The sequence below is a fragment of the Talpa occidentalis genome, unplaced genomic scaffold, assembly GCF_014898055.3.
Source record: "Talpa occidentalis isolate TD23 unplaced genomic scaffold, MPIMG_talOcc4v2.1 talOcc4.7, whole genome shotgun sequence".
NCBI lineage: Eukaryota > Metazoa > Chordata > Mammalia > Eulipotyphla > Talpidae > Talpa > Talpa occidentalis.
The window spans coordinates 93,418,516-93,432,754 of record NW_023605083.1 but is presented as its reverse complement, the minus strand read 5'-3'; the positions used below and the strand labels follow the sequence as shown (position 1 = coordinate 93,432,754).

At 49.7% G+C, this 14,239-nt stretch overlaps 2 protein-coding genes across 2 annotated transcripts in view; one reads left to right on the top strand and one right to left on the bottom strand.

The window, feature by feature from the left end:
- The first annotated feature begins 65 nt into the window (after positions 1-65).
- RCVRN (recoverin) lies at positions 66-6,495 on the top strand. Its single transcript, XM_037494835.1, has 3 exons — positions 66-446; positions 3,892-4,003; positions 6,380-6,495. The coding sequence occupies exons 1-3, from the start codon at positions 66-68 to the stop codon at positions 6,493-6,495; spliced, it is 609 nt and encodes a 202-aa protein (XP_037350732.1).
- Positions 6,496-13,352: 6,857 nt separating this feature from the next.
- GLP2R (glucagon like peptide 2 receptor) overlaps positions 13,353-14,239 on the bottom strand; it is a 42,595-nt gene continuing 41,708 nt past the window's right edge. Inside the window, exon 13 of the mRNA XM_037493236.1 lies at positions 13,353-13,664. Coding sequence (XP_037349133.1) covers positions 13,353-13,664 — 312 coding nt within the window. The remainder of the gene's footprint in view (positions 13,665-14,239) is intronic.

Here is a 14,239-nt window from a genome sequence, read left to right as displayed (position 1 = left end):
CCTGGGGAATCACGTCGCTCAAACCCACCCAGCTGCCTGCCTGCTGGGTCCACGCTCCCTCGCCCATGGGGAACAGCAAGAGTGGGGCCCTGTCCAAGGAGATCCTGGAGGAGCTGCAGCTGAACACCAGGTTCACACAGGAGGAGCTCTGTGCCTGGTACCAGTCCTTCCTGAAGGAGTGTCCCACCGGCCGCATCACCCAGCAGGAGTTCTCCAGCATCTATGCCAAGTTCTTCCCCGACGCCGACCCCAAGGCCTATGCCCAGCACGTGTTCCGCAGCTTCGATGCCAACAGCGATGGCACCCTGGACTTCAAGGAGTACGTGGTGGCCCTGCACATGACCAGCGCAGGCAAGACTGATCAGAAGCTCGAGTGGGCCTTCTCGCTCTACGATGTGGACGGCAACGGAGCCATCAGCAAAAGTGAAGTTCTGGAGATCGTCAAGGTGAGTCTCTCCTGCCCCCTTCCTGCTGGGCCTCAGGGAGTCACCTGGGGGCAGGACCCCCTGCTGTGGCCCCAAGACTTGGAGCTGGGGCTGCCATGGGGAGCCGGGCCGGTGGGCGGGGTTGGGATCCAGACCCTGAGAGTGGGTGAGGAGGAGTCTCCAATATACTCACGCAGTTGTTATCACCCCACACCCACACCCACACCCACACCGTATTTCCTTCTGAAAGCGCAACCTTGGTATTTAGTTTGATTTCAGAGGTTATTTTGAGAGCCTTAGAATGGGTCAAAAATCATCCCATATGAATTAATGGAAACAGTGTTTCCAGATCAAAAAAAAAAAAAAACTATCAAATTATAACAGAGGGATGTTTTGTTTTGGGATCGTGGGGGAAACCTGTGTTCCTAGAGGTGGGAACATTCCCCCACAGCTTCATTTTCCTCCTAAAGAAGAATCTGGGTGTTTCCCATTATTTATACTTTCTGTTTCCTCCCTTCTTCCCTTCACCCTCTCGCTTTCTTCTTTCCAATATCCTTCAAAGCCTCCAACAGGACACAGTCATAGTCTATCAAAATTAATTGTAAACATGAAATGGGCATCAAATACATGCACCAAAGTGGGGGGACATGAAATCTGGGTTGGAGTCTTGAATTCTTCCTAAGGTGGGGCTGCTCGCTTCCCCTTAGGGACCTCAGTGTTTTCATCTGTCCCGTGTTCCAGTCATAACCACCCCAGCACCCCAGGGTCCTTGCAGGTGATGATCCCCAACACTCACGAGCCTCCGTAAATGTGGGTTCAGTGCCAGCTCTTTTGTTATAAAAATTTTAGGTATCTTCAAACCAGTTGTATTTACTACGTAAATAACTCATGAAATTTAGAAGCCTGCACAAGAAAATTAAAATTGCTTTGAATGCCATCATCCAGCCAGAGAAACCACTGTCAACATACTGGTATTTGTTAGAAAAATAAGAGACCCTTCCAGCCTTTTACCTATACATTTTTAAATCCTTTAAAACTATCACATATTCATATATAATTTTTATCATTAAAATATAATTTTATCATACTTTTTTCAGTTACGATTTTATTATGAATATTTTCCATATTAATGCACATTCTTCCAAAACATTTTTTTAAAGCATGTTAATACTTTAGACAACATGTTTTTTTTTAGATTTTTTTTTTTATTATTTATTTATACAAGCACTGGGTACAGTCAGAAGGGTGAGAGAATTCACCAGAGCCAGAGTGGGGAGCAGAGCAGGCAGAAGGACCGAAGTACACTGCTGAGGGGAGCAGCGGGCGGCAGGAGAGGTCTGCGCGTCATGTCGGACCCTCCTCCGGTGGCCGGGGAGCAGCTGGGGATCGAACCGGCGCTGCAGAGGCTGCAGGCAACCAGTGCTCAACCGCTGCACCACTAGGGAGGCCCCTTCCAAAACATTTTTAATAACTGCTTAGAATCCCATCTAATGGAAATGTCAGAAATGTGTTTAACCATTTCTGGTTTTGGGCAAGACATTTCTACTTTTCCTGCATTATATCATTTTGAATCTTTTTACTGAATCTTTTTTTAATCCCCTACCCTATGTCTTTTTTATTTCTCTGCTTCCATTCCTGTTAAGAAGGACAATATTTTTCATATTCCATGTAATTTTTTGGGTGCACTTGTAATCACGCTATCATTTGTGCAATTCTTCTACCCTTATTAGGAAGATCCATAAATAAAATAGCCAAGCATCAGCTTGTGATCAGTGAACTCTCCCTAGGTCTCCTGTTAAGGGCAGGAATGGGTGGGAGCCTCACTGGCATCTGGTGAGGTCTGCAAGCAAGCTCCCCTGGATTGGTGGGTGGCCTGGACTGGGGACCTCAGAACCCCTAAAGGGTATAAAGTCCATCAGCGGCCTGCTAGTGGATGCTCCTTGAGGAAAAGGAGGAGGGAGGGGGTGGGGTGGAAAGGAGAGAAATAGGGAGGGAGGAGAAGCTGCGCGAGCAAGGGTTAGAGGGAGGGGCGCACCCATGGCTGAGACTGGCAGGGCGGTGCCAGGTCTCTGCTGTTTTCCAGATGGCACAGTCTCTGACCTGGGAGCCAGAAGTAATGGGTTTTAGTCCCAGCTATGTCACCAGCAAGCTGCATGGCCTTGGGAAAGCTATATAGCCTCCCCAGGCTTGGGGTGACATTTGATGGTTCTCTCTCAAATCCCTGACCCAGTTCCCTGACTGAGGCTCTGACACTGTCCTTGGGGGGAGTCGGTGGGGCAGTCAGAGGGGCAGGCAGTCCGTGACTCTCAGTGTTCGGCGACAGGCCTGCACTTGTTTCCCTTGACTCAGAGCAGAGAGGGGAGTCAGGAGCCACCTACACTTGAGCTGCCAGCTCAGGCTGCTGCCCCAGGCTGCTGAGTTTGATTTCCTCCCTTTTCTTATTATAGAATGGGAGGCTGAAAGCAAATTTCAAATTTCGAAGCATTGACCTTCCTTCCAGGCTATTGCACAGACAACACTACTCCTGCCTGACCATGCTCCAAGCTGTCTGCAAGGTGCCTTCTGACTCCCATCCAACACCTTGCCTGCACCCCAAGCCTGCTGAGGGTAAAGGCAGGACAGGCTCAAGGTCTTCACTTTGCATGTCCGCTCTGGGCCTGGCCAGCCCTGGAGTTACTGAGCTGGTGAATTCCAGTAGCCTGGAGCTGGAAGGGTGACCACCTCATCCTCTCCTGGTCACAGGGCAGGGGCACTTCCTGCTTTGCCCACTGGGCACATCTGGCCTCTTTACCAGCCTGAGCAGAGGGAAGGGAGAAGGAGCCTTGAGGCAAAAATTAAACCTTTCTTTGTATCCTCTCTATCCCACCCCCACATCTGCAGCAGATGGGTTTCCTGTGCCCTAGGGAAACCTCTTGAAGAGTTTTTTTTTCTCGACACCTCCCCTCTCTCTACCCCACCCCTAAAATGGTCTCCAGGGTGTTTCAGGAATACCAAGTGGTGAAAGGGAAGAAAACAGGTTCTAGAATCAAACTCTGCTCTTTTGCTTCTGGCTAGGTGACTTAGCCAGTTAGTTGCCTCAGTTTCTTCATGTGTACAATGGGACCAATCATTTCCACCTCAAAAGGTTGCTGTGAGGGTCAGATGTAAAAACACTGAGGAAAGTCACATGTTAAGCACACAACAGCGAGGAGTGTTGAGTGGCTAACAAATGTCAGCGTTTGCGCTTACTACAATCGTCCTGCCCTGCTGGCTCTCAAAATACAGATGCCCAGGCCCCACCTCCAGAAATCTGGATTCATTAGGGCAGGCTGTGGCTTGGGCACCTGCAGTTAGCATTGCCATAGAGTGTACTTGATCCCCCGACTCTTTGGGGATGGGGAGAGGCAAGCCCGAGATCAGCAACCGGTTCCCCTGGGCTGCCAGCCCCTGCCACATTGACCATTGCTTCCTCTTCATTTGGGTGCAGGCTATTTTCAAAATGATCAATCCAGAGGACGTGAATCACCTTCCAGATGATGAAAACACCCCAGAAAAGCGGGCAGAGAAGATCTGGGGGTACTTTGGAAAGAAAGATGATGGTGAATTCCTTTTTTTCTTGATAGCCTTCGATTTTATAGCCTCAGGCTGTCCCTGGAAACCCCAACAGGAATTACCCTGCAGAGTCAGAGTGCCCAAGCAGATGGAACCACAGGCACCCCATCCCCTCATACACCGCCAGGAGGTCTGTATAGTCAGCAGGATCCAGATCTGCTGCCACTTGGGAACAGATGTTGCTGTAGGCACCATGTCCCCCCAGCACTGCCTGAGCTTCTCTGGGAGAGAAGAGAAGCTCTGAATTCTGGAATGCTTTTGAAGAAAAACAAATTTTGCTATAACAGAGTTAGTGTACTCTGAAGAAGAAGTAAAAAGGCAACAGCTCATTGGGGGGAGGGGGTATAGGCCAATGGCGTGTTTAGAGGAATTGCAAACCCCTCTTAATGGGAATGCCCCTTCTAGACACTTCCATTCACCTGTTTTTTTTTTCACTTTTGTAATTTCTTTCTGCTCGGTTAGTACAGGGCAGATCTGTCAGCCTGAATTAGCATCAAGTCTCAATTTACATGGTTTTACTTTAGGAAGTGAGTTTGGGTCCTCTGAGAAGCACTGCCAGACAGAATTATTTTGTAGAAGATTTATGGGAGGAAAGACTCCTGGGAGGAGGGGAGGGTAGAAGGGGGAAGAAGTCAGAGGCATCTGGGAAAGTCATTGACTGCAAAGCAGATGGGACCCCATAGGCAGGCAGCAGGTAAGGAAAAAAAAAAAAAAACAGTTGAGTAAGAAGTCTTAGATTACAGGGCTGTTCTAGGAAAGTTCTGGCAAAGCCGATGGTGCATCCTTAAATCCCCTAATTCCAGGAGATGGCCTGTCTTGGTTCCGTACTCAGAATGGTGGGAGTATCCTGCAGGAAGCGTGATCCTGCTCTGAAATTGGTGGTGGCTTCCAGAACTGGGCAGCTGGGGCTGCTGGTGCATGATGCTCCCAGCCATGCCGGAGGATATGGTGGAAGAAGGCAGGAGACCACTCACATGGTGTCCGGAGTCAGGATGATGAAGTGAGAGAAGTGGACAGTAGCCCTATTATGTAATGGGCTGGCACATAGTAGGTAGTTGATATCTGGTCTGGTGGCTTCCGGTTGATTTTTGCCATGCGGGAAGACAGAGCAGTTGGTATCATGTCCTCTGACTTTTTAAAAGAAAAGCGAGCAATTGAGATTTTAAAAACCTGCAATGTCTCCACTGATAAAAAAAACTGCATCCCCAAACACATCCGAGGGGCCAGTATCAGCAACTTTCGTGATCTCTGGACTGGTAGAGTTGACCCTGTCTCTACTAACTGCAGTCCAGGGAGAAGTCATAGGAAGGACAAAGGTCACTGGCACTGTCTGGGACGAGGGTGGATAGGGAGGAGGTTGCCTGATAAAAAAAATTTTTTTTAAAGATTTATTTATTTATTTATTTATACAAGCACTGGGTACAGTCAGAAGCGCGGGAGGGTGAAAGAATTCACCAGAGCCAGAGCAGTGAGCAGAGCAGGCAGACTGACGAAGTACACTGCTGAGGGGAGCAGCGGGCGGCAGGAGAGGTCTGCGCGCCATGTGGGATCCTCGCCTGGCAGCCTGGGATCAAACCGGCTCTGCAGAGGCTGCAGGCAGCTTAGCAACCCAGCAGCGCTCAACCACTGCACCACCCGGGGAGGCCCTGATACAAAATTTAAAGAGGCAGCCACTCTGGGTTGCCATCCCTATGTTTCCATGACCCTGAAAGTGAGCACCTCTGTGTGACTGCCTTTCCCAAAGACCAGGTACCTTATCTCACTGCCCACCCCCACTCCATGCCACTCTCTGCCCTCCACCCCATGCAAAGGCCTTGGCCCCAAGCATGTGGCTCTGGCGTAGAGGATGGGCTCAGTGGTATGCATTTAATTGTATAGAATTGAATGTATGAGATAGGGGCCCTCTGTGTCCCCAGTGGGGAGTTAGATGAGGCTGTCCAGAGATGCATAGGAAAGATTCATAGAGGAGCTGTTCTGGGAGTTGTGGGGCTGTCTGTGTGATGGGAGCTGGGGTGGCCTCTCAGGCCAGGCTCTCTCAGACACGACATTGGACCCCTCATCTCTCCCTCTCTTCCCCTGGTTGGACGCTGATCCCTGATTCTCAACTGAGCTCTACTTTGCTCAGCCCCCCAAAAGTTCCCCAAGAAGGTAGGAGCCCTATGGTTATATTCACATAATTTCATAGCCCTGAGCAGCAACCGTTCAGGATGCCCCCCTGGAGCCCTCCCCAGTGCCCTCTCATTGCTGATTCAGGGGAAAGAGTAGGGGTATCCTCAGGGCCCCTGGGTTCTTACTATTTTCATAATGTCAGCCCCGTTACAGCTTGAAACAGCCAGTCCTGACTGTGTTTTCCCCACACACAGATAAGCTTACAGAGGACGAGTTCATCGAGGGAACCCTGGCCAATAAGGAAATTCTACGACTGATTCAATTAGAGCCTCCAAAAGTGAAGGAAAGAGTAAAGGAAAAGAAACCTTGATGTCAACTGCTCCGCCCTGCTCCCTGCCCTCCCCCGATCCCTGTAAACACTCTGGAAAACCACACGCACACACACCCACAGCACAGCTCCCTGCCAACTGGAGGCGTCTTTAGCAATCCACAGGTTCCTTCTTCCCTCTGTCTTTACACCCCTGTACCACCCTGCCTCTTCCCCGCCCCCTGCCTATCCGCACCTTCATGATAATCCCAGGATTAGGCCCCAGGAGTCCTGAATATCACCCTGTAAGCTTCTTCGTGGACTGCTGGGTAAGCAGGTTCTGATAAATGCAAGAGGAGCTGGGCACACGACCCCCCGGACATTCTTGAACTGGAAATGAAAATTATACCTGTTGACTGAACTGCTTAGACAAGGACATATCCTCAGGAAGTCAGAGGCCACGGTGCAGGTGCAGGGGCACTGGTGGTGAAGGAGGCAGACACAGGTCTCGCCCACAGGGCTCAGGGCGTAGAGGGGACTGCAGACTGAGTGGCTGAGGTCACCATGCTCGCATCCAGGCACCATGGACAGGGCTAGCAGGAGGGTCAGGGAGGTGCTCCCAATGAAGGGAACTTTTAGATTCAGACCAATGGGCAGTGGTGGAGGAAGGGTGGGGCATCCCGGAAAGCAGCCCACGCAGAGACTCAGAGGTAGGAGTGAGCATGGCAAGCTCCAGGCCCCTGAGAAGGCCTGTGGCGCCTGAGAGCAGAGTGAGGAGGGAGAGCAAACTATAAGCCTAAAAGTTGCTCAGGGGCAGACCATGCAAGCTCTTCCCTGCAGCCCCTGGGGAGATGTGCAGCCTCGCCTTGGGGCATTGGGCACCACTGTGGGTGGGATTTATGTCTTTAAGAGAGCCCTCTGGCTGGGTAGAAATACACGAGGGGGCAGCCCTGCAGTCCGGGATAGAGATCACGCGTTTATTGTCACCTGGGTGGCCCTGACCGGCAGCAGCAGTGGGATGGAAAGACCCGGCCTGCTCTGGGAGCTGTAGGAGGCAGATGCACCTGACTGGCGGCTGGGGGAGGAGGGAGGAGCACAGATGGCAGCAGGGTCGTCTCTTGGTGGTGGGTGGATGGTGACGTCATCTGCCGAGATGGGAACTGCAGGGAGAGTTGCTGGTTCCCGGGGACAAGGACAAGGCCAGTTTTGGTACCGTGAGAGGTATATAGATGTCCCTAAGCCCTCTCATTTCAGAGACGGGGAAGGAGGCCCAAAGACAGGAAGCAACTTGCCCAGGGTCCTCTAGCAGAATGAACAGCAGCCAGGCTAGGGCTGCCCACGGGCCCTCACTGCCTGAGCAGAGCTCCAGGGCTGGGAACACCTCCAAACTCCATCAGAGGGTCTCAAGGTCGTGATTGACATTGTTTTGTCATTGCCATTTATTCTCATTTTAAACTTAGAAGAAAATAGGGTCAGGAAAATATAAGTATGCCTGGATACTTGATCAACCGAGTATAACCTCCTCGGGCAGGGGACCGTGTATGTGCTGGTGTTGGGGGTTATTCCCCCAAACACAGCAGTGGCACAATCACCGCCACCAGATAGTACTTCTCTTTATGGAGGACAAACTTGAGAGTAATTAGAACTCTGGAGTTCTGCCACGGGGCTTTTCCCATGAGCCAGGCATTTTGCTTGAGTCTCAGCAATATTTCATTAGTGGGGGCATTATTAACCCATGGTATAGGTGAGGACCCTGATGCCAGAGAGTCAGAGTGGAACTTGGTATTTAAATCAGAGCCCCTTGAATACACCTGGCTGCCCCAATAGTTCTGATCTGGACATAACAGGACAGAGAATTCTAAGGTTATACAACTTTGGAGCTGGAAAATGGAGGGGGGGTACACATCCAGTTCACAGTTCTGGAGGAAGAGAGGTATTTTCAAAATCACCTACTCAAGACACCCCTTTGTTGTCAGACACAGTGGGTGACTGTAGTGCCAGGATAGGCACAGAGCAGGGTATCTATGATCCTAGCAGACCGGGTAAAGGAGAGTCTTGGAGCCCTCGGTGACTTTCTCAGGCTTTTACATGTAGGGTGGTAAATAGGTACACAGCAGGCAGGGGTGCCGGGGAGCTAGGAGGCCAGCAGGCCTCCAAGTTCCCAGCAAGTCTTCACTCTGGGCTTTTCTCTCTCTCTTCTGGCTTTCCCTCTCCCCTTCTCTCTCCTGCTTCTGCTTCTCCTGGTGACTATCTCAATACTCCTCCCATGGCCCACGGAAGTAAATAAGACAACAATGTAACAACTGCAGGTGCCCCACCAGGCAGGGCAATCCTAATGGGCAGAGGGCAAAAAAGCCTGAAAACCATGTACCCTACAATCACCCAGGGCCCAACTCAGTGGAAGGAGACCTCAGGTCCAGCCCAGGTGAGTAGAGATACAACCAGAAGGTTCAATGCCTCATTTCCACCACCCCACACACGAGTGAATCCAGTTGGTTGGAGTATGAGCTTGGGGCATTCCACTTCTGCTTAAGCTCAGGACATCTATGTCACCTGGAGTCTAAAAAGATAACCATTGCACAATGACCTTATTGGTCTGTGGCTCAACAAGACAAAAAGGGGCCACTGGATCATCTATTGGCCAGTGAAGAACCAAAGAAGGATAACCTAATTAGCAGATCTGTTAATTTGGAATAGCAGGGCCACTTGAGCTGTGGTCTTGCATAGTTCTAGGGCATTCTATGGGGAAGATGTCGAGAGAACCAGGAAGAAGTGTAAAGTCCAACTTAAGAAAAGAGGAGATGGAGGTAGTAAAGAGTTACGTCATCAAGACTTCTACATGCACAGGACAGAAGACCCAGCAAGAATCAGGTACAAATAGGCACTTCTTGACTCATGGAACTGGAATTCCAAAGTAGCACTAGCTTTAGGTCTAGCTTAGAGAATCCAGCAATGTCTGTGTTTTTTCTTCATCTCTTGGTTCTGTATTGTGCTGTGGTAACTCTGTTCTCAGGAAGTCTTTTTCCCCAAGCTGTCAGGGTGGCTTCCAGCAGATCCCAGTTGATTTCTTCCTGGTTCCAATTTCAGAAGAAAGAAAAGAAAATGCCTTTCTGTTGCTAGTCCCAGCCAAAGTGCCAGAACTATCTCCCATCGGTTTCTGATTGGTCATATGCCCATCCATAGCCCCAATATCTGGTGTCAGGAGGTTTCCATGCTCTGATTGACCAAGCTGATGTTGATGCCTGTCCTTGGGGCTGAGGATGGAATTGGAAACAACTCAAACTTCATGGACTGAGACTGAGAGTTGTATGGTTCCAAGAGGAAAATTTGGATGCTATTAGTATAACTGGGGTGGATTGTAAAAATAGATGTCCACTATAGAAACTAGGAAGTCACTTTATGTCTCCAAATTTCTGCTTCTGCATGCAAGTGTAAACTCAAGGGTCGAAACAGGTCTCATCAAGAATAACCAAACTGTTCTCACAGAAGGCCAGTATCTTGTATAGTTAAACCTCAGGTGTTTCTCAGCATCCCAAGAAGGTAGGTCCTACAGCATCACCAATAGATCCATTAATGTCAGCTGCCATTAGTCACCCCATTGCCACAATAGCCAAGGCTACAGTGCTCCTGTCTTGCCCAAGCCTTGTGCTGGGCTGCTGGTGAGTCTTCTGAATTCAAGTCTGTTAGAGGACCCCACAAGGAGTGGCATGTGTCATGGAAACAGCTGTTATCGCTGAGCCTGGAAGCAGCTTTTATAGATTTTGTCAGTAGCATCTCTTTGCTTACCAGGGCTCAGGCACTGCCCACAAAATCAAATATACATACAATGTAATATTACCTGCTATAAAAAGAAATGAAATTCTGACATACAGATGAACCTTGGGGACATTACTCTGAGTAAAATAAGCCAGTCACAAAAGGACAAATACTGTTTGATTCCACATATGTGATATACCTAGAGTCATCAAATTTTTTGCTAAGGACTAGGGAGAAGGGAGATGGGGTGTTATTATTTAACGGGTGCAGTTTCAGTTTGAAAAGATGAAAAAGTTTGGGAGAAGGACAGTGGGGATAGTTGCAACAACATGAATGCACTTAATGCCACTGAGCTGTACACTTAAAAAGGTTTAAAATGGTATATTTACCATAATAAAAATTATTCAGGATTTCCTAAAAATGCTGATGTTGAGACCAGTCCAGATCCATTCAGTTAGTGTCCTGGTTCAGGCCCAGCTATTGATGCTTCTAGAAAGTTCCCAGGTGACTGTAACCAGGATTGAAAGCCCCTAGGCTGGACATTGCAGGCAAAAAGCAAAGGGATGGGGTTGTGATCTAGATGAGGGAGGGCATCTGCCTGCTGCCCTTTTGACCTCTGACTTCTACTTCTAGCCCCTAACCCTACCCATCTGCCCACACCTCTGATGCCCTGAGACAACAGGCCACTCAGAACCATGGGCTAAATACCACCCCACTTTTTCCCACTTCTGGCCCAGAATAGTACACAGGATTCTCCTGGGATCCTGTGAAGTGAGAGACTTTCACTTTCAGGGAGAAACAGAAGCAAAAGAATTGACAAAATGCAAAACAAATCAAATCAACTTGTTTTAATCATGAGCAGGACAAGATCAAGCGGTGTGTGGGTGCCGCCCATTCGTGGAGTGAGAGCAAAGGACATATTTACAAATGCTTTGAGTAGAAATAAAGGTCCTCCTATTAGTGTCAGGGTCTGGATAACTGACCCCCAACAGCACCTGATACTCCCAAGAGACATTTCTGTCTTGTCTTGTTGCACCAAAGTGACCTACTCTAAGTCGGCTATTCTGGGTACAATTAGGGGTGGGGGGAGATTGCCCCAGCTTTCGAGGTGCCAATAGGTTGATGAGCAAAATCAGGAACATTTGCAGAAAGGACAAATTAGGAGGACATAAATTTTAGTGATTCGACTAGGAATAATCTGGACACCCAAAACAAAACTTTGCTTCATTATCCACCTACCTAATAATGTTCTTGCTTCACCTCCCCACTTTGCAAAGCAGAGCAGGGACTAGGGACTGGGGGAGACAGACATGCAAAATGTAGAGGGAGGAGGGAACCCCAAAACTAGGTAACTAAGAGAAAGAATATTGTGATGCAATTGCTTAAAAATAAAAGATAATGTTAAAAAAAAAAGTCCAGGCACAACAAAATTCCAAAATTTTATAGTCAGGATCAAAGCCTGAATTTATGTGACCTAGCCTCGTTCTAATAAAACATTATCTTTATAAATGGCCCATGGGATATAGTTTGTGGATTTCATTTTTTAAATATTGCATTAAAATATCCTTATCCTGACAATGGAGGGTATTTTATCAATAGTCCCCTCTTTAATTTTGCACCTGAAGAGAGTACTCTTCTTGCCTCACACTCATCCCGACCCCACTGCAGAGTATTCCTGACAGAAGAGTTGCCTGTTAAAACACGTGTGCAATGACAGCTGAATTTCAGATAAGTATATCCTACCTTACAGGATATAGTTATATGGTAGGATATACTTATACTAGAAGATGATTCATTTACCTGAAGATCAAATTTAATCAACATCAAGTATTTCTACTTGCTAAATCTGGCAGCCTTACTGAAAAAGCATCATTTCCCCTCCCTAACATAAAGTGATCTTTAGGCCCACAGCAACATACCCCAACCATGTGCACATACATTTCACTAGCTATAAAAGCAGCACTCCAGGTGCTAACACCCTATTCCCACACAACATTGCTGCCTTGATCCTCCTTCAGCCTCTTGCCTTCTAGTTTCATTCCCCAGGCTGACCCTGATTGTCTAGGCCCTCCTCAGCCTCCAGAATACCCTCCACTCAGAGTCTGGGGCACAGCTCAGATTCCCCATTGGCAGAACGGGTCCCCCAGGTCTGTCCCTCTTAGTGAATGTCCAGATCAGCCACAGTTAGGTCACGTCTGGGCCCCCTCCAGCTGTCAGCATCTGTTTCCATGTGAGAGTGAAATTCTTATCAGCAGGGACTGGGGTCAGGGAGAGTAGTGGGCAAACCTCCAGGAGCAGGGAGGAGACCCCCAAAATGTCAATAGAAAATCAAAGCTGGCAGGACCATCCCTCACCCCAAGAGGGTGGGAGGGCAGGAAGGCTTGAGAAGCCAAACTCTGAAAGGCAGGTGGAGCCAGAAAGGAGAGGAAAGGATCAGGGGCCCTGGGAGCTGGGCCAACCCTCACAGGGAGGGTGGGATTGCTACTCATGGTACTTCTGCTGACCATGGATGATGGCTTGCGACAGGAAAGAGGGAGGAAAGACCTGACAAGAGGAAAGGAGAGACTGGAAGGAGTGGAGGGTGGTGGGCGATGCGGGGTCCCACACTGTACAGGAGGGCAGGCAGGTCACAGCAGAACTGCTGAATGCACGGGCAGCTCCCGAGGACCTCCAGCTCCCACACACCTGCCCAATGTGTTCAAGGTGGGCTTGCAACAGACCCCCCTGGCGTGCTTGCTGCAGTCACCCTCTCTGCCTGTCGTCCCAGGCCCACTCTCACCTTCCTGGGTGGTCCTTTGACACCCGTACCCAGCCCCAGGTGGAAGCCTGAGGCACGAGGAGGCAAGCAGAGGCTGGTCGGCCTTTTCCCAAAGCAGACACCCTCTGCAGCCTGCGTCTCTACTCACTGGCATTTCAGGCCAGTGTCCATCGGGAAAGCGCACTCTGTTCCAGCGACTAGGATGACGATGGCAGGCAGAAGCGATGTTGACGAGGCCTCTTTCATACGCACCGTGGAGAACCGCACACTCAGCTTCATGACAAAGTGGGCATAGGCACAGGAAGATGAGTGAATCTGTGCCCCAAAACCTCCATCCGGCTTGGCCCCCTCCTCCCTCAGCCATCTCGGGGGTCCCCGAGATGCAGAGCAGAGCATGGGTGTCCGCCTAGATCTCACTCTCCTCGAGGATCTCCTCCGTGGTGTGGGCCATTGTGACGTACCCCTCGCTGCTCTCAGACAGGCTGCTGCCCCGTGGAGGCTGGGGTCCTCGCTGCCCCGGGCCCTGCGTGGTCAGGTGCAGGAGCTGCTCGCTGCGGGCCAAGGGCCTCAGTTTCGGCCGCGTCCTGGTGCTATCCTCCTCCGAGAGCTTCTGGGGACATTTTCCCAGGAATCGGAAGTTCTTCAGGAACCAGGCTCTGTAGCCCGAGTGCGGGGCTAGTAAAAAGCGAAACCAGTGCTTCCAAAGCTCGGCCTTCACCTGCCAGTTAAAAGGGGGGCAGGGTTACTGTCTCGCGCTCCTCGGTCTCGGGTCCACTCAGCAGTATCTACCAAATGGCTGCTCCATGGCACGTGAGGCAACTTACCTTCTAATTAGGAAGACAGACCAAAAGAAGCAACTAATTACACATGAGCACAGCAGGTGGCAAGGACACCTTGAGGACATCAAGCAGGATGGTGGCTTAATGAGATCTGGTGTTCAGGAAAGGACTCGGGGAGGGGGTGGATCTGACACCTGCCTGTTGGAGAAGGATCCCCTTGTGAAGCTAGAGAAGCAGCAGCAGTGAGCGAGATGGAAGAGGATTTTGCTGTCAAGAAGCTCATGTTCCCATTCATTGTGCAAAAAGGAAGAGTGATGTAAATATATATGTATGTGAAATGTAAAAGAAATAAACAAATAAATTGGACATGTGGTCACAGAGAACAAAAGAAGCTATGTTTCCGGTGGGAGGAGACCAACATTTGCCCCTGGGATGGGGAAAGGGATAGGAAAGGGGCAGAAACAAGCGCATTCGAAAGACAGGAAAACTGCTCTGGCCTCTGCCCTACCCCCTT

Coding starts and splice junctions, on each gene's coding strand:
- RCVRN (XM_037494835.1), top strand. CDS start 66: ATGGGGAACAGCAAGAGTGGGGCCCTGTCCAAGGAGATCCTGGAGGAG. Junction 447..3,891: donor AAGTTCTGGAGATCGTCAAG/GTGAGTCTCTCC, acceptor ATTTGGGTGCAG/GCTATTTTCAAAATGATCAA. Junction 4,004..6,379: donor CTTTGGAAAGAAAGATGATG/GTGAATTCCTTT, acceptor CCCCACACACAG/ATAAGCTTACAGAGGACGAG.